The 20,297-nt window shown below is 46.0% G+C and overlaps 1 protein-coding gene across 4 annotated transcripts in view; it reads left to right on the top strand.

Moving 5' to 3' along the window:
* Positions 1-9,061, top strand: part of PRRX1 (paired related homeobox 1) — a 72,504-nt gene extending 63,443 nt beyond the window's left edge. For 2 of the 4 annotated variants that reach the window (XM_054587789.1, XM_054587787.1), the window contains one exon: positions 8,727-9,061. In XM_054587789.1, the coding sequence (XP_054443764.1) occupies positions 8,727-8,760 (34 nt within the window). In that variant the 3' untranslated portion in view covers positions 8,761-9,061. Of the gene's footprint in view, positions 1-1,560; positions 4,841-8,726 lie in introns of those variants that run through there. The other 2 variants (XM_054587790.1, XM_054587788.1) reach the window with 2 other exon arrangements.
* Positions 9,062-20,297: the final 11,236 nt, after the last annotated feature.

Below are 20,297 nucleotides of genomic sequence, written 5' to 3'. Positions count from 1 at the left end.
AAAATAAGTGCTAAAAGGAAAAGCACAGGGAGCTATCGGGGAACCTAACTTTGCGTAGATAGTTAAGATCACCAGTCCTTAGATGAGTAAGAATGAAGCAGGCAATGATGCAATACAAGGACTTAAGAACCTTTTACAGCCCTTCTGAGTCTTCTTCCTTCTGCTTTAAGATACATACACACACACACACACACACACACACACACCCCCAGTGCTATAAGATTTTAAATTAAGAATGCGTATTCCTGGAAAGATCAAGTGATCTGGGACTCATTATATTTCTTCAAGCTAATTTTGCTGAGTTAATTGCTAGTAACTGAACTGAAATAGGCTGCTGAGGGCCTTGACTACAAGTCTGACGCTGCGGTGTCCCAAATAAGTATTAATGATACAGTCGCTTTACGTGTACAGTAGCGTTAGTTTTCTCCCTTTCTGGTCTGTCACCCGATCCCCAGAACCACAAACTCCTGTGCGGCTGACAAAATTGCATTGGCACGCAGGCCATGGAAGAGCATGCGTCATTCCCTTTGTAAGTCTATCTCAGTTGAAAGGGATTTTGCTAATCTTAGAAACAACTAGAAACATTTTCACTTAATTAAAATGATTTCCCTTGTAACTGTTTATATAAAGTAATGAATAATTTGCATCCAAGTCTCAGAAACCATTACTTTTTCCTTTAAAAAAATATATGGATGCAAGTAACAGAAAACCACCAATTACAAATTTCTTCCCGGCGGTATTCCTAGGTCTTAATTACAATCTCCAACAACAACACACAAAACTCCAGGTTTTTCTCACCAATATGGACAGTGAGAAACAGGCCAGGAATCCTGAAACCAAAACCTTTGCTAGTTTATCCCAGAGACTGAAACATTTCCAAAGTAACTGACCCAAAAGGCAGCACCCAGAGCTACTCAAGTCCTTTTGGGAAGTTAGCAGATCAAGGCCAGTTGGGATGGGAACCTCTGGATTTGGCGACGCTCAGTGCTACCAACCAGGGAATCAAGAGCGGCAGAGAGGTTATCTTGGGCTGTTGAACTGATCCACTAAGCACAGTATTTAAGACGGTATTTATCGATCATCTAAAATGTGTTAGAATGGAAGTCAGCTTCCTAGAGCGAGAATGGCAAAATGCCTGTTTTCAAACGCTGCTTCTTCTCCCTCGTGGCTCCCGCAGGCCAGGGATGGAGGCAGGAAGAGGGACTGCACAGTTTTAATTGGTCAGCTGATCATACACCTGCTATTCCACATAAGCAGCTTTCTCCTTTCCCCCCAGAAATAAATCATGACTCACTGTATCCGACACAGAGAATGCCTCTCCCAAGCCCACCCCTCGGCCCACTCTCCCCTGCTTTCCCCTGCTCTTCAAAACATGGCCACCTTTTCCCAAGAGCCCTAGACAAATGGACACCTGGGGCTGTGAGGGACCTCAGAGGTCACCTAGGCCCTGCCTGCCCTGCCGGCCCCCATCCTGAGAGCCGCACCCCCCTGGGGCACAGACTTGCAGCTTCATGAAACTAATGCCTGTTATTCTCCCTGCTCTCTCCTTTGTCCCTACAGTGCCATGGCTACTTATTCTGCCACATGTGCCAACAATAGCCCTGCACAGGGCATCAACATGGCCAACAGCATTGCCAACCTGAGACTGAAGGCCAAGGAATATAGTTTACAGAGGAACCAGGTGCCAACAGTCAACTGAGGAAAAAAATAATTAAACAGGCCTAAGAAGAAATCCAAAAAACCATAAGACACCTATCCTGTTCTGTCATTTCTTCATCTGCTGGAAAAAAAAAAGTAAAAACAAACAAACCAAAAAACAGAACTAAAATATTGGGACCATGGCAGAGAAGAGCAGGCGAGGAGACAAATGAAAATTAGTTAACACATGCTCCTCCTCCCCTGGGAGTCCAGCGCCACTTGTTCCTGGGCATGTTCATTTTGTCCTTCCTTCTATCCGTGCTTTGCTTCATATACTCCGAGCTTCTTCAGTTGGGTTCAGCCCGCCCACCCCCATGGTTGTATGGGTTTTTAAAAAGTCTACAGCAGCCCAAGAAATCATACATATATATATATATATTCCGAGTAATTGCCTACAGCCTCCTCTCTGGTGTGTTTAAACCTCAGTGCCTTAAGCCGCCCTCCTTCCCAGCCCCCTGTACAGAGAAGCTCTAGGAACTTCTGAAAAACCAAAGTCTCTCTAAAGAATCTGTGCCAGACACGATTCCTTCCTCCCTGTCTCCATCTCTGTTGGTTATGGGAAGGTTTTTCCCGGCAGCTGCTGTGGAGGAAAAAGCAACTGTGCACATCATCTCGTCACTGGCCTGTCTGGCCGATTCTAAGCAATAAGCTCTAGACCGAATCTCTAGGTGTACGCTCTAAGCTATCAATCACATCACTTTCACCCCCATCCTAGCAATCAGCCATCTTCAGTTAATGATATTTGTTGCTTTTGAAAGGGTTGCTGTCATGGGCTATTTGCTACAAGGAATATTTTTCATTTGAATGAGGGAGAGAAATGTCTCTCAGAAAACAAAGACGAGTCGTGAAAGGCGTGCCCTAACCCTTGGTGCCCTAGGGTCATCGGGCACACACTTATATATATGCTGTACATATTTATATATTATATATCTATATAAAATATTCTTGCAAGCTTGAGTTTACAGGCTCTCACACACAACAGAACGTGACTTTCACACCGTCTCCACCGTCACTAGCTCTACAGCGATGAGACGGTCGATCGGGGATCTTGTTTCCTTTCTTCTTCTGCACAGAACTCTCCTGAAGGCCACAGAGCAATGGCCAGGGCAGCTCTTCAAGAACAGGTCTCCTGTTCGCAGTAGGGCTTTCAGTAAGCTGGGAGCGAAGTGAGGCTGCAAGCGCGCCCCCGAGCTGGCTGCCTGAACTTGGGTGCCACGCCCCTCTGTCCTGGCCAGTCCTGCACGTAGAGGGGGAGGGAACGCTGCCGTTTGGTGGCTGCCCTTTTCCTACTCAACAGGAATCTGAAAGACACATGTTGAAGTGGAATACTTAAAGGGTTATCTACATTTCAAAAAAGGCAATTATGGGCTCTTTTTATTTTCTACTTTTTTGAAATACAGTGTGGTGGCCAGGGCTGGGAGCCAGGGCTGACCTCTCTTTGTTTCTTTCTCTTAATTTCCAGCTGTGCTTTTGTAACTTGTCAGGTGGACTTGACCAAATCATATTACCATGCGGTGCCTCAGTTTACCTTTTTGTAAAATGGGTTTAACAATGCTTACCTACCTCACAGGGGTGTTGTGAGGCCCTATTCATTTGCTTCTTCATTCTTTCCTGTACTCTCTGCATGTCCAGCACTTTGTAGCCATGGGAGGAAGGGGATCTATGAAAGTATTCAAGGCTAATGGAAGGATACGGTACCTGGAAGCCTTGTTTTCTAGCAAGGAAATGCTACCTTGCTGTAAATACTTAGAACTTTCGCATTTGGAAATGAGAAATAGGTTTATATTTACAGGCCTCTCAGAAATCACATCATCTGTGATTTCTAAAGAATAATTTAAGATACACAGAGCAGACACATTTTCAACTTAATATCTTCATCCTGACCAGATTGGTTCTAATAATTTTAGTTATCTTAGTTAGATTAAAAAACTTGAGATCGATTTTGGCCAATATGTCAACTTTGAGTGACAGGCAAGGAACCTGGGGTTAAAGATGCACTTTGAGCACGTATTTGTCATTTGCCTTGGCATAGTAGATCGAGTTAACGGTAGTATTTTTTTCAGTCAAACAGCCATCAACCTGAAAATGTATTTTGAATGTTGATTCTGTACTTTTTTCTGTAACAAGAAGGAAGCCCATTTTGCTCTTGCCAACTGACTCCCTGTTCTTTTCACCTGCTGTTCAAACATTTCTTACTGAACGGTTCATGCAGGCTGTCTGAACAACACACATAACACGCTTCCCAAAGGGTCCCCAGACTAATTCTTTTGTCCCATTATCTGCTGTAAATCATTGAGGTTCAAAGGAACGGTGCATCCTCACAGGTTAAAATGTTCTTTGCAAAATCAGTGCAATCCAAGAAGCTGGTGAACTTTTGGAGTTTAGGGCCTGGCAGAACAACTAAAGAGGCTTTGTATTATAGTGCAGGGAACAGGAATCACACAGGAAAAAATTTTTTATAGGGGGCGTGCAGCCTTAGAAGAGGGAGTCAAGAGATAGAGGGTCATGCGAACCAAAGTGATCTAAAGCTTCTATCCTGACATCCATTTCAGTGGTGAACAGAAAAGCCTGAACCCATAGCCCCAGTGGTAGGTGGAGCTGGGCAGTTTTATCCACGGCCTCGGCAAGAATGCCTGGGAAGACTGTGGAGGAGCCAGTGCTGGGTGCCCGGAGGAGCTGGCATTGTAGGGGAATGTACAACACAAGCTTTCATTATCTAAGCACTTGATCAAGAAGTATGCCCGTGGTATAAGCACTCAGTGTTGCTCATTTATTGCTGACTTGATATAAGCAGAAGTTTCATGTATGATTTGGAGGAGTAGCCTTCTGGCTCCTGAGCTAGGTGTCAACAGAGGGCCTCAGGGCCACAGAGTTCAAAGGCAAACCCCTGTCCCTCACCATCGTTACACGCAGATGAAGCAGCATACAATCGGTCTGTGTGTGTCCCCAGTCCCTCCCAAACAAGATGCTGATTTCTGGGGTACATTGCAGGTTAAATGGAACCAGAAGAAGTGACCGAATAAAAAAGGGAATGACTTTTTAGGGTATAAAGATCTCATAAGAAATGTAATATGTAAATTATATCTTGCTTTATGATGTAAAATATACATTGTTTGCGCTAGAATAGAAATGATTCCTTTTCAATAAAAAGAAAGAAGGATTACCACATGTTGTCTTTTCTTATATGCAGTTGAGTCTGCTGATTTTTTGCTCTTTGAACTTCAAAAACAGATCTGCCAGGATCTAAAATTACGTTCAGAGAAAAGTGAAGGTGAGAGAGATTTGTAGACAAGAGGACTTTTTATCAGAATGTAATACTGTTTCCTAAAAAGGAAAATAATCTACCATTCCTCAAAAGCAAAGACAGTGGATAGAGGAAGGGGTCACACTTTTTAGTGTGATGGGGAGGGGCAGAGAGAAACTCACGCGTGTTTAGTTGTCTTCCACCAATGTCTTTATCCTCCACAATACCAGTATCATATGGCAAAACAGAGTTCAGAGCAAAGAAATAACAAAGTAAAATCTCTGAAGCATCTCATCATGCATAGCACTGGGTGTGTGAGAATGCAGAGAATGGAAAATCCAAAGTGAGAGGCTTGGATTCTGCTTTCACACCAACCAAAGTCTGTTGAAAGGCAACTCTGGCATGAACAAATGCAGGCCACAGCTCGAGACAGTAAACGTGTTCAACAAATACCACAGACAGGTGCAGATGAGGAAGGTAGCACTGCGGGCTGGTGTGGGCACAGGGACTGGATCTTCATCGGCCGGGGTCAGGGAGGGGGAAGAGGTGGGGGTGGCCTTCAAGTGGGAAAGTGGAGAAGAAGGGAAGAAGGCAGAGATACAGGAATGGAGAGTTTGTGTTTGGGAACCATGGCTGATGGGACAAAGAGCTCATTTTGAAGCAGAGTGGACAAAAGCAATGGAAATTAAGGTAGAGGCTTCATCTTGCAGGAACTAGGTGTCAGACCAAGAAGTGTGGACTTTTCCTTAGGCCATAGTGATACACTGAAAATTACTGAGCAGGAAAAAAAAAGTCATGCAAAAAATAATTTTAGTAGAACTACTGCGGTCATAGAATGAAGATAAATTAGATCAGAACAGGAACTGGAAGCAGAAGAACATAGAAGGGGCTCTGAAAACAAAGGATGAGTAGGAAGCATCTTGCAAAGAAAGGACCACTAAGACTTCGTGGCAGGAAAAGGAGGACAGAATCCAGGGCACCACTGGTTTGGAACCTGGGGCCTAGGAGAATGAGTCACTGACAAAACTAAAGAAAATCAGCAAAAAGAGGAGAGACCCAGTTACAGGGGATGATCATTTCAGTCTTAGATGTATTACTGAACTGGAAAACCAAATTGGAAATAGCCAGTGAGCGAAGATATGGACGTCAGGCTCGGAACCAAGGTTAGGGAGGAAGCTAGAAATCGGGTCCATCTTTAAGGGGGGGACGCTGAGAGGGTATGAGTTCTTCCGGAAGAGTAAGCGTCATTGTGACTCAGGTAATGACTCTGGTGAGTGGCTTTCGGATGCAGTTTCCGCCCAGGGAGGAAGACTGGAGTTGGAAGGACACCTGCAGCTGGGAACGGGGCAGCCACAGGCCATTGACAGGGGGCCGTTTGAAACCGAGGAGGACGGATGTCTCGTCCGTTATCCCAGAGTTAACATGAGAGAAGGTTTCAAAAAGAAGGGCAAGTTGGATATACTCGGACGCTGTAGAGTAGACCAATAGCTGGGGACAGAGGACAGGCCATCAGACTCATGACTTTCTACAGTACGGTCTGCCTGAGTGCTGGGGGGACAAGGTCAGTGATAGGCAGTGATGGTGAGAATTAGCACTTTAAAATGGAAGCGCTGACTACGGACCACTTGCCCCAGACTTTGGCCATTGAAAGCTTATTAATAGGGATTCTTTCAGTTGCAGGCGGCAGAGACCTGTCAAACTGGTTTCAGTCACTAGGGGCTTCGTTGAAAGGACATAAGGGTTGCCCACTGAACACGGCAAAGCACTCCTGGTCCCAGAGCCGCTCTAGGGGGGGAGTCCCAGAGCCTGGCATGAGGCCAACACCCTCAGCTCAGGCAAGGTGCGCATGCCCTGCCCTGGGTCCCTCCCCCCACGCCTTTGACTGGGCCCCTCCCCTGGGCAAAGGGTCCGCGGGACCAGCGGGGTATGCCTTCCTGGAACTTGCGCCCCTCATAGCAGATGGTCTTTCAGGTCCTTGGGACTTGGGGTTTCCTATCCAAATGATCTGGAGCCCACTTGAGGGACCCGCACAGACCTCTCTTCCAGAGGCCACTGTTTGTGGGGGCCAGAGATGTAAATGGACCTATGCGTGATGTGGCCGCCTCCTGTGCATGCACCGCTGGTGTAGAGTGGCGTTGGGCGAGAAGCGTGCAGGCCACAGGCTTGGGGGCGGGGCTGAGATCCTGGAGGGCTAGGCCGGCCCCTCCTGCACTGCCCTGTTCTGCACAGGAACTCCAAATAGCCTGAGAATTCCCAGTGTCAAGCTGACTTTTCAGATTCTTATGAAGGCATATTCATTGAGGGAGGAGGGTAGGATATAACTCACTTAGCAGTTTGCTAACTTGATTTAGACACAAATGCATGGATGAAGCTCTGCTGACTGTCACCAGGACTGTCACCCAGGCCCTGACTGGCCGCTCGGGGCACGAGGGCACACGCCTCCTCGAGGACCTGGCTCGGCGGCCCTGTTAGCCAGAATCCAGCGCCAGAAATCCTGCCGAGTCATACTTCTTGGACCGGATTGTATCTGGCCCCACTTTTCTCTTAGAAGCGGGACTCACAGGGCGGCCTCTGCCGAGGGGCCCAGCGTAACGGCTTCCTCTAGCCTCCTGCCTGGGGCACGGTGACCAAAGAGTTTTGAGCGGAGTTCACCTGCCCCCAATCGCAGGCTGTATTTCAGTATATTGTGACTTACGGTAGATGAGGGCTGAATGCCAGACGTCAGGCCTGGGGGGAGAGGCACAGCAGGGAGCATGAGAAGGGGCTCAGAAAGGAGGCTTGCAGTCATCTCTCTAGGTCCCCTTAAGCCCCAGCACGTCCCACTGGGTCTCAAAGCTCTTGCCTTTGCTTGAGAAGGGGAAATCCTTTCACATTTCACGGAGTTTGCTACCATCTGACCCTCAGAGCCTGGTGATCTGGCACTGGGCTGAGATCCCCCCGACCCACAAAACACCTCCAGTCACCTCATTGTGGATATAAAGGCCAATGATAGCTACCACTCCACTTTTATCTAGCAAGTTCTGTATTTCCATGGGGCCAGGTACATTTCAGTGGCAACCGGCAGCAACACAACTCAAATCGGGTTGAGATGGTTTAATTGGGGGGCGCATTAGATGGGCAGGAGGGAGGCCACAGCACGAGAGGAGGAGCATTGGATCGGCGCAGCTCAGGGACCTCAGGTGCCGGAGGCGAGCCCTGGCACCGGCAGGTGCTCTGCCGGCCCCTTGCGTCTACCGGCAGGTTTTCTCCACACACACTGACATCCGCTCGGCTTTGGAAGGAGCTGAGAAACAAGCTCCTGCGACAGCGGCGCTGAGAGGGAACGCCAGCATCCTGGCCTGGCTGGTGCACACCTGTGCCCAGGCACTGTGCCCTGTGGGTGGAGGGGTGCTGAGCAGCCAGGCCAGGGCTGCCTGCCCGTGTCAGGCACCACTTCAGCACAAATGCCACTCCTCTTGTCCCCACCTCTGACTCTAGTCACTATTGCAGCGCTCAGTCCTCAGGCTATTTCCGCCAGCCTTACAGACAGAACCTCAGCGAACCAACGGATAGGGGCTCCCCAGTCCCATCTACAGGCACAACACCACAGTCCCCACAGCGGGGTGTCTGCCATGGTACCACATCCTCGAGTGGGCTTCCCCTTTTCACCTCATTATTCCCCTGGCTCCTCGTTCCTCTTGCGTGGGCTCATTACCCATATAAACTACCTGCATGTCAGCCATTAGCACCGACCACGCTTTCTTTGGGGCCCAGGCTAAGTTAAAGCTCTATTCTCTTTTGCCAGGGGCGTCCTCACCAAAACTGTGTGGATTGAGTAGAGGGGACCTCTTCTGCCCAGAAGAAGGAGAAGAAGGAAATGCAATGATGGCAGACAAAGATAGCACAGATGCAACAGAGCAAGGAGGAAGAGCAAAATCACTTTTAACTGTAAATTGTTTTCCATCTCAATTGGCATTAACTACTTTTTTCTTATAAATGTTGGCTGCTAATACTTCAATTAACGCCATACTGACTCCGTTCCCCATTCTCGTGGAAGAGAGAATGAGCATTCAGACAAAGCCTGTTTACTCTCCCTCTGAGCGCACAGGTACACTTCGTTGCCCAGCATCCCCGACAGTGAGATGTGGTCTTGTGACTCATTTCTGGCCAATGGGATGCAAGCAGAAGTGGCACTTGACCACCTCAGCCCTGGCCCTGGCTCGCATTGGAACTCTTCCTCATTTCCTGCACCTGCCCGACTGATCTAACAACCTCTGGTCCACTTTGGGAGCCACGTGTTAAAGGCAGAAAAGTGGCAGACAACCTGGGACCCTGAAAGGTGACTACAGAAAGCAAAGCTGCAACTGTTGCTGTCCTGGAAACACCTTTGAGTGTTAGATGACAGAAATAGAGTTCTATTCTGACAAATCATCACATGACAATGTCTATTTGTTATTGCAATGCAGCCCAAGCTAATACATCTCCTTTTCTTCTTCTTCCTCCTCTTTGTCCCTTCCCTTGCTCCCTTCCATACTACCTGCATTTCAAGATCCTTGTTGCAGTTCATGGACTTATAGCTCCCAGTGACCACACATTCTTATTTTCCCACACTGAACATTTAAATATTATAATATATACTTAATTGGCATCTTGTGCCCTTTGGGTGTTATAATTGAATGTTATTGCCAATAAATAAACTACATAATATTTCAATAAATTGATGCCTGACACCCTAGAGTTCCTGGAAAATAACTTAAAATGTTATTCTGGTTATAAAAAGAGAGAATTCTTAAAACAAAGAAAGCCAGGTCATCTACAAATTGAAGGCATCTGAGAACCATTTCGTGCAGCCACGTATTTATCTGCTTAGTGTCACTCAGGGCAGCAGAGGTAAAATAAGGCGAGCAGAGCTGGGCAGCAGGAAATCTCACTCATGTGCACAGGAAAGCGCGACCAGAAACGATCGTCGCAGATTGGTTTGCAATAACAAAATATTGGAAAGAAATGAAAGGTCCATCGGCTGGAGAATAAACACACTGGGATACATTCATACTAATGGAATATGATTCAGAAATTTTAAAAATGAATAAACGAACCATGGCTACACACATGTACTTTGATGCCTTTTAGAAACATAACTTGGAGGGGGGAATAAACAAGTTGCAAAAGGATATATGCCACTTGATATAAAATGTAAACATGCACACTGGTATATAGGGTCTGGCACAAATAGCCTCCTTTCTTATTACAGAACCATAAGCAGGTCATTCTGTAACATAGCAGTATCACAGGCAAGAGACACTGTATGACATTTTAGGTGAAATGTTCAAATTAAAACTAGGGATTATTACACCCATACTATTACCCTACCAAGCACACTCAAGCAGGCGTTACCTCTGCCAGACCCTGTATATTGTTTGTAAACATATACATACCTGGTACAAATACTAAAAAGATGCATAGGAACTAAAACAATCTCATAATAACAATTTCAGGAAAAACAATTCCTGAGTGAAGAGGTGAGGGACAGGTTTGGGAGGGACGCACTGGGCGCTTCAAATACAACTGAAATGTTTTATTTCTTAAAAAAAAAAAATATGGGCAGCAATGATGACAAATATTTGACAAAAGCTAGGTGGTGAGTACAGCATGTTCCTGATAGTCATCTCAGTGCTTTTCTATGCTTATTATGTTTCAAAGTTCATTAAATGTGGGGGGGAGGGGAAAGATCAGCATGTGCATCGTACAGTCATAGCAGAGGGAGGCGTGAGGCAGGGGGAAGCACGCTGAACCGATTTTTAAGACGACTAAAAATATGAAAGCAGCCCTCATGGACCCTAACTCTCCCAAACACGCTGGAGGCAGAGAAGCAGCAGCGTCTCTGACAAATGTCCACCACAAACCTCCCCTACGTTTAACCACCGTGCCGGAATTCCTGCCTTCGCAGCACGAGGAGCCTGGAGTCTCCCACTGCCTGGGCTGCACGGGGCCACCCCTACCTTGGAGTTATTACTGGCCGTCATCACTCCCGCGTGGTCCTACAGGAACAGGACATAGTCGTGAAGGGTGGGCTAGGGGCACACGGAAGCGCGCGTTGGGACCGGGAGTCCTGCTGCGGAGCAGCGAGTGTGGCAGGCCCCTACGGGGCACCAGCGGTGACGCGATGCGACGGGAGAGCCTGGCCCCCCACCCCGTCCCTGCTTGCTCACCCTGGAAGCTGCTCCGCCCGTATGAGTGTGTCGTGTTCTTGTGTAAAATGATGTCTCCACTGCAGATCGGCAGGGGGTTCGGCGACACTGCAGACACAAAGCATAAAGGAACTACACAAATCCCATTGTGGGTTTTCTTTTTGGTCCACACCCTGAAGGGACAACGCAGAGGCAGCGGCGGGAAGAGTCCTGGAACGGAGGCAGGGGCCCGGCTCTGTGTGGCATCAGAGCAGAAGGAACTCAAAGGCAAGGGAAGTGTGGTGGCAAGGGGAGGAAAGGCGCAGAAGGAAAGGAGGAACGTACAGGAAGTGCATGACAGCCCCGCTTCCCCCAAGCAGCACCCACGAGACGACTCCTCCTGTTGCCTAGCTACTCTTAAACTTAATGGTGGTTTTTTTCTCTTGGACACAAAAGTGGCCCTTGGCACTTTAGAAGCCCCTCCCCCGCCCCGATGGAAACTGTACAGAACAGTGACTCAGTGATTAAGGACCCTTATCCTTGTCCCACAGTGCTGAGTTCAGCAGCGCACGTGGACCAAACGCACGTGGAGCTCTGGAGGCTGAGGGAGATGCCTCCATGCTCTGCACTGAACTGCACCCAATGCTAACAAAGCACGTTGTGCAGCAGTGAGTGTGAGGATCCCAGGCAGATGTTCAGGCCAGCCTGTGCGCAGGCCTGCTCTTGTCTACAGAAGACTGAACCTTTGGGAGCAGAGCAGCGGGGCTTCCAGAAGGCTGTGGTCCTCATGCATCATGACCCATGACCGGGCAGAATCTGAGGGTGTGGGGATGCGTCCCTCCATCTGTCCCAGAAAACGTGCTGTGTATCCTGATGGCACCACCTTCCTTAAGGAGCCTCTAGAAGAGTGAACCCCGCTCAGTTTACTGAAGCCACACCTGGGGTCTTTGGGTCAATCCAAGCCCCTGCTGCAACTCACTAAGTCCTGTGTGACTTTGCTTCCCAGAAAACTGTTGAAAGGATGTTTTTGGAGGGAGGAAAAGAAGAAGAAGAGAGAGAAATAGAACACGGCCCTAAGAGGATCGGATGTGTTTATTATGCCTTTTTAAATTACCAGGATTGGCAAACAGGTGGATTAGAATATTCTTTTTGTTTTTAATTTTATTTTTAAATCATGTTTATTTTATTACAGTTGTCTCAATTTTAACCCTTTTGCCCTCCTCCACCCATCCCACCCTGCCCCCCTCTTCCACAGCCAATTCCCACTCTGTTGTCCATGTTCATGAGTCATTCATACATGTTTTTTGTCTAGTCCCTTCCCCTTCTTTCCACCATTGTCCTCCTTCCCCATTCCCTCTGGTCACTTTCAGTCTGCTCCGTGTTTCCTTGCCTGTGGTTTATTTTGTTAATTAGTTTATTTTGTTGAATAGATTCCACTTATAGGTGAGATCATACGGTATCTGTCTTTCACCAACTGGCTTATTTCACTTAGCATAATATTCTCCAGTTCCATCCATGATGTCGCAAAAGGTAGGAGTTCCTTCTTTCTTTCTCTTTTTTTAAAATTCAGATTTATTTTATTTATTTATTTTTTAAAAATGTCAAGATCCATTATAAAATATTTAAAAATTTAAATCCATTATAAAGTCTCCACAATTAAAACATGACACCAGCACTGAAATAATCAAGTAGATCAATGAAATAAAATGAGCATTCTAGAAACAAATGTATATATCTGTCTAACAATGTAATATATGATTAAATTGATATTTCAAATCAATGGAAAAATAAGGCTTATTCAACAAATAAGGTGCATGGACCACTATTACTTGAAATAAAACAAATATAGAGCTCTATTTCATACATTATACAAAAAATATTCAGGTGAGCTAAAAATCAATATGTAAAATCTAAGGAGTTTTAGGAGAAAATGCAAACTAATATTTTTCTTACCCTGAAGTAAAATATTCAAACCCAGAAGCTATAAAGTAAAATATTGACAATATGACTATAATAAACTTTTAAGACTATATTGTAATATACATATAATGAAAGCTAAAGGACAAGTAATTGAATAGAAAAGTATTTGCAACACATATAAAAAAAGGGATAACATTTTTGGATTTTTTTGTTTTTTTAGGGCAATAATTCTATATTTAATTAAAAAATTGATAAATACCAAAAAAGTCATTTACAGCTTTTTAAAAATAATAGAAATAAGCAAGAAATCTATAAAAACAGATTTAGTTTCAACAAATAATAAAGTAACAATTAAAATAACACATCATTGTCACAATCAGATTAGTAAGTATTAAAAATATTGATAATGTCAAGTATTGGTGACTGTGAAAGGAACTGGGTATTCATAGACTCTTTTCCTTCATCTTCTTAAAGCAGTCCCTTTAGCGTATTTGGCAATGCTGGTGTGGTGGAAGTATATTCTTTTAGCCTTATTTTGTCAGGGAAACCCCTTATTTCACCTTCTGTTTTCACTGAGAGCCTTGCTGGGTAGAGCAGTCTTGGTTGCAGGCCTTTGCTTTCATTACTTGGAATATTTCTTGCCATTCCCTTCTGGCTTGTAGTGCTTCTGTTGAGAAGTCAGCTGCTAGCTTTACTGGGGCTCCCTTATATGTTACTACCTCTTTCTCCTTTGCTTCCTTTAGTATTTGGTTTGTCTTTGATATTTGACATTTTAATGATGATGTGTCTTGGAGTGAGCTTCATGGGGTTCCTCTTGAATGGGACCCTCTGTGCTTCCTGGACTTGTGTGACTTTTTCTCTCCTCCCATGAGGGAAGTTTTCCATCATTACTTTTTCAAACAGGTTCTCTATCCCTTGCTCCTCTTCTCTTTCTGGTATCCCTATTATATGGATATTATTACATTTCAGGTTGTCCTGAATTTCCCTCAACACTTCTTCATTCTTTTTGAGTCTTCTTTCATTTTATTGCTCACTGATTCGATCTTCTGCTTCATCTAGCCTGCTCTTGATTCCTTCTACTGTGTTTCAATTCAGAAACTGTATTCTTCATTTCCTCTTCTCTCTTCTTGATAGTTTCTATGTCCTTTTCCATTCTGACACAGTTTGCAGTAAGTTCCTCGTATTTTCCCTGTAGTTTTTGGCAATTATCTCTGAGCTCACTGAGCTCATTGAGTTTCCTTAGAACCGTTGTTTGGAACTCAGTATCTGATAGTTTACTTGCCTCTATTTCATTTAGTTCTCTTTCTAAGGATTTCTCCCTTGTCTTCAACTGGGTGGTGTTTCTTTGTCTTCCCATTATTTGTGAGACTCTTCTCTTTTGCTTCTGCTTCTTAAATTGATCTGTCTTGATTTCCTGACTTCGTGGTGTGAACTTTTACGGTAGGAGACTGCTGTTTTTTTCTTTCTGGATCTGCCTCTGATGATGTCAGATGTTGACCCTGTCTGACCTTAGGCAGTCTGTTCGAGACTTCCAGGAATCTACTGTCTGTGGCTGTCTCCTTCAGCTGTTAATCTAGTCACTCTGCACTGAGCAGGACGGCTTAGAGATACCACAGGGTGGGGCTATTGGGTCCTCTCACCACTGCTGCCATTCAGGGGAGTGGTCTGCCTGAGCCAGATGGCTGCTGCCGCATGGGGGATAAGTCAGCACCAGGATCCCGTGGGCTACTCTCTCTGTTCTCTCTCCAAAGCCTCCATCTCCAGTCTCTCCTCAAGTGTCTCTACACCACTCTGCGCCCCCTTTAGCCAGGGGTCTACTATCTGTGTCTGCCACTCTGCACTCAGCAGGCGGCTTAGACACACCATAGGGCGGGGCCAAGGCCCTTCTGGCGGTGGGGCTATTGTGTCCTCTCACTTGCTCCCGTTCAGGTGCGTGATCTGCCTGAGCAAGACGGCTGCTGCCACATGGGGGATGACTCAGCACCAAGATCCCACCGGCTATTCTCTCAGTTCTCTCCCCAAAGCCTCCTTCCCCAGTCTCTCCTCAGGCGTCTCCAGCCCCCTCTGCTCTTGCCTTTGCTGGAGATTCGGGGAAGTGGCTGCAAATGAAATTTATGCATTGGCCCTTTAAACAGCTCTTTGCACCTCCAGCCACCTGACTCTGGCAGAGAGCAACCCTGCCGCTTTTTGCAGCTGGCTGTTATTTGTGTATTTGGGGGGCTCTGGTGCTGCAGGCTGGAGGTCCCCACTTATGGTTTAGACCCCGCTCTTCTCAGGGGGATCCAACTGGCCGTTTCAATATCCTTCTGGTGCTGCTGCCCATGGGCACCCCGTCTGCCTTCTTGAGTCTCTAACCACACTCCTTACCAGTCAGGTTGTGCTAAAGCTGATTCTTCTGCCAGTCCAAGGTTATAAGGCTCCTCTCTCACTATTGCTCAGTTGTTTGTTCCAGGTGAATTCTCCACAATTTAGTTGTAACTCCAGGTTGGTCCTGGGAGGAGGTCAGCGTGACCTCCACTCACTCCTCTGCCATCTTGATTCTCCAGATTAGAATACTCTGAAGCACTTATTCACCTTCATTTTTGGAAGCCTTTTACAAATTAGGAAACCGTGATGACAGGACTTCTGTAGTCTGCTTGGTGCGCCATCCCCTCCCTGGTGGGAAGCTAGAACATTGAAAATGTCCAAGAGGATACTTGAGTAAATTTCTCTTTTCTCAATAGTGGACCCTGAGGTATATAATGATACAGTATCATCGGATATAATTTTTGACTGGCTGAATAACCAGAGCCAAAGATTGTCTTTCTTCATTAGCATACTTCAGGACTTTATTGTAGGTCCACTTTTCTCAATAGTTTAATCAATTACTTGTTCAAAGGGAAAGGGAAAAAAAAAAAAAACTACATTTGTTAAAATTTCAAACGGCCAAGCCTTGAGAGAACAGCTAGTGTTCTTGAGAATGTGCTTCCACTTCACGTGAATGCCAATCATTGTGTTGAGTGAGGTCTCACTTTTACATCGTAGAACGACAACTGTGAGGAAAGCTACGGTCTTACTTTAAACAATTAAAATGCAAAAGGGCAGATACCATACCATGGCCTATGAAAGCTAGAATATAACGCACATGGAGCTCCAGACTAATAATGGTTCTGCTAAAGTGTCCGATGCTCGGAGGCCCAGGCTGGTGGTAGGCCAAGCCTAAAACCGGCAGCCTGGGGTTCTGTACTCCTCCCAGAGGGAGGCTCACCGACTTGAGTGACAGAGAAGCAACGTCTACTTTTCATCCTAGACCTGAATTAGTTATCTCTATGAGGCTAATTTCTAAATATACTTTCCCCACTGTCCCGACAGCTTTTCAGCGCCTGAGCGTCGGGGCAGCCGAGGAAGGGAGAGGCCGGCTTCCGGGCAGCGGGCTGTTCTCTGAGTGCCCTGCGGAGTTCGCGAGCTCTCCAGGTCTTTTGAGTCTCCAAACATTTTATGGCAAAATCAAACAAAAGAAAAACCAATATATTTTGCTCATTGGGCATTCTTACCCATAGATTTCAGTATAAAACCGTCAGTGTTGGTGAATTTTCCTAATTACGCTTCAGTCTCTGACATGCGGTTCTGAGAGGAGCTTCATGCTGTGCTGCCCGGCCTGACCTCGCAAAGTCGTCCAATTGCTAAACCAAACACGCTCTGGAGAGCCAAGGAAAATAATCCATTGGCCTATTTCCTGTGCTCCATCGGGGCACAAAACATAAAATAAGCCAAAAGTCCTCCACAGTGGGCTTGCAGTCTTAAGGAGACCATTATTTTCTCTGCAGAGAGTCGAATGTTTTTTCCAGAACCAATTTTCTCGCTGACCACATTGAACATTGAGAAATCAGGGAGAGCCTTCTTGGGAAAGGCTGAACCGAGGGAGGAACTTGGCTTTGGAAAACAGGAAGTGGGTTTCTGTTGCTGAATACAGCCAGGAGAGAGCGGAGTGCTAGGCGCGCCGTTCGAGGTGGGTGAGCAGCCCCCAGAGACAGCGACCACTCCTTCTGAGGATTGCCTAAGCCAAGGCAAGGCTTGTCCATCACTCCTCATGCAAGGGCCAAGCCAGGGCAACACTAACGGGCTTTCCTGCCGTTGAAGGAAGAGGCGATCGCGCTGGGCAAGACCCATTCAACACTTTTAAGAAACCTTTAGTACAAACATATTTCATCCATTAGGGTAATGTTTTCCTCAGGCTTGTCCAGGAATAAATCCCAACCTTCTCCCCTTAAGATCCCAGAGACACAGCTGATTTGTTTTCAGTTGGGGCAATGAAATGTTTAAATGGGAAACACATGTCCGTTTGGTCCGGGGAGGACAGGCTAGGAAGCTTCTTGTTTATGAGTGGGCACTCGGCAGCAACCTGACAGCCACAGAAAGACTAAACAAGCAGCTAGCAATTACCTCCTAAATAACAGCCCTTCCTGGGAAGACAGTGAATTGAAAATCCATGCAGAACACTCATTACCTAATAGAAGGCTTAAATGGCTCTTTATTTCAAAAAGGAGGAAGTTAAAAATCGTGCTTCCTTGTTTCTCCTCTCTCCACTGGAACACAAATAATTTGACCTGACTGCTCCATCCACACGCTTACGACCCGGGGTTGCTGCCTGTCCTAGGTAGAGATTCCGCGTGGAAATTTCTTCCCAGCGCTTCTGTTACCTTTGTACTCCCTTCTAAATCCTGAATCCCACGCAAAATAGGCTGAGACGTCAGGAAAATGGGAAGAAAAGTATTATCTCCTGAGAGAATCAAAATTAACAGACAACAGAGAGAAGATGCTGAGTGAGAAGAATCTCGGGGAATGGCGATGGGTGGCGTGGGAGTTCGAGGCGGGCCTTGTGGGACCGGGACGGGGGGCGCCTGGGGGGACGGCGGCCTCATCCGCGCCGCTGGTCGCTGCGTCCAAGCCAAGCCTGCACTCTCGGCCTTGTGTGCTGCTAACAGTGAGTCATTCTTGTAGATAAAATAAATAATAGCAGCTCTCGTCACGTGGAATTATACAAACTCTGGGAGTAGGGTTTCTAAAAATAACAGGTTTGAGCAGCAGAGTAAGTCTTTAAATTGATAGTATTGATGTGTGACTTTCGTGTATTGTTGCTAACCTTATTAGGAGATATAATGTTGCCTTATTTAAATATTACCCATGTATGCTTTCTGGTATTGTCCAGTGTTGGAATATTTGCCATAGGCTACAATTCTTTTTAGTACCACCAAACTTAGTATCTATTGCTTGTTAATAAAAAGCATTAATATGCCCAATTACGTTTTGTGGTATTTTCCAGTGTTTAAATATTTGCCATAGGCTACAGTTCTTTTTAGTACTACCAAGCTTAATATCTATTAGTTTTAATAATAAATTCATAATTGGTAATAAATATATTTACTAAACACTTTTTAGGTATCCATAATAATGAGTAGAGAGCATAAAGAATGCTGAAAATACTTTAGGAATACCATGACGTGGGGAATTCCCCAGTTTCCCAGGAATCCTGATTTCTTGTTTCTAAATTCCTAAGATTAATACCTGCTAGGAATTTGGAGCACTAGTCCTAGGTGAACTTAACAGAAACATCGTTCCAGGATGCAATCGCGGGGCCCTGGTGTTCAGAGCCCGACAAAGCAGGGTGAAAACGTCGGGGGCTGGGCAAGGAGGAGAGCGAGGTGGGAGCCCGCCTTCAGGGACTGGCCCCCGTGGCCCCGGGCAAACCGCCTGGCGATGCGAGCGCACTGATGCTTCGCTGGACTGCTGATCAAATCAAATACAGCTAGGAATTTCACTATGTTTCACTGAAGAGTGGTCTAAATTCAGGCAATTATCTCAAATAATCTTTGCTGAATTTTGCATGCACATATATAAAACTGGGGTGGAGGGCTTACTGGGAAACGGGTGGAAAGAGCTTTGTGGCCAGTGTTGAATATTCTGCTCCTGGTCAAGGGTCTTTTGCACCTGCAAAACCGGGGCCGGGAAAGGGTGCAGAGGAGCCCTGCGGGGCTGGGAGGCCCTGCGGGTCTCCGGCCACTGCCCTCCCGCAAGCCTGAGACTCAGCAGCCTTCCCTTTTCAATACTAAAAACATTCTACCAGCCTAATGGCACACACGAAAAAGGGATCAGCCAGAACAGAAAACCAAAGGTCAGATGCGGCCCAGCATGCCACGCAAACGCTGAAGGTCATGGGGCCACAGTAACGTCCAGTTTTTCCACTGTTTCCAAACTTCAGTGCTCCAAGCAGCATACTCCTCTTCCTACAACATCTGCGTACCATTTGTACTCTTATTTCCTTTCTATTTTTCTTTACTTCAGTCCATTTTTTTTAACTTAGCCCTGTCCCAAACAATAATAAACATGAAATTATTGACTGATGTGCAAATTCTATTTCCCCAGAGCACATTTGCATAACTATTACACAGATCATGACACACTAGTACATAACCATGACACTAAACAAATGTACCATCTGAAATCGCCTCGCCTCCTGCTGGACCACCCTTTGGGAAAGGCTGACAAAGATCATGTCCACTGAGTTTACTAACAAAGCCGACAGGAAAGGCATCTTGTCTTCACAGTGTGAGGGGAACAGACCTGAGCAGTCGGGCACATCGGGGGCCCTCTCTCAGAAGTGCCCCCGGCTTGGTTTAATGATCTACTATCACCTTGATAATTTCTAATAATTTTTGGACAGAAGCCCCATGTTTTCATTTTGCACCAGGTGCTGCAAATTATATAGCCTGTCCTGAAGGGATAAGGGAATATAATAGGGTTGGCATCGGGACATTGCTTTGTTGTGACCCTGAAATTTGTTTTTCATTAACCACTTTTTGCAATGAATTGTTAAGCAGCTGTTAGCAAAACCACCACCCTGAAACTATGCAAGACATTCACGGAAGATAAAACATGTCAGATATTTCTCTTCTACCAGCGCTTAGAGCCAGGCTGGAGAGTTAAGATGATACCCATTCATCCATTCGATATTCCCTAGTTAGGAACTACCCTGTACAGCGTGGTAATAACTATAACAGTAGTGTAGAGAAGAAAGCGTCTCTGAGGCAGGAGCAGCTGAAGGGAACGTGAGGGGAAAGATCTGAGCCATGTAATGTCTCACGTCCCTAGTTTTAGAAACGTCTATGCTAAGTCTATCCTGTAAAACCCTTCACAGGCTAGTCCCAACATCTCTCCCCAGCCTCTTCATTAACGAGTTTCCCCAAATACAAAGCTGACCCTAAAATTTACAAGACCCAGGTCAAGAGTATCAATGGAGGCTCCCATATTAT

The sequence above is a fragment of the Pteronotus mesoamericanus genome, unplaced genomic scaffold (assembly GCF_021234165.1).
Source record: "Pteronotus mesoamericanus isolate MK-2021 breed Mesoamerican mustached bat unplaced genomic scaffold, CSHL_Meso_final scaffold_1186, whole genome shotgun sequence".
Classification (NCBI taxonomy): domain Eukaryota; kingdom Metazoa; phylum Chordata; class Mammalia; order Chiroptera; family Mormoopidae; genus Pteronotus; species Pteronotus mesoamericanus.
This window is presented reverse-complemented; position numbering and strand designations above follow the sequence as displayed.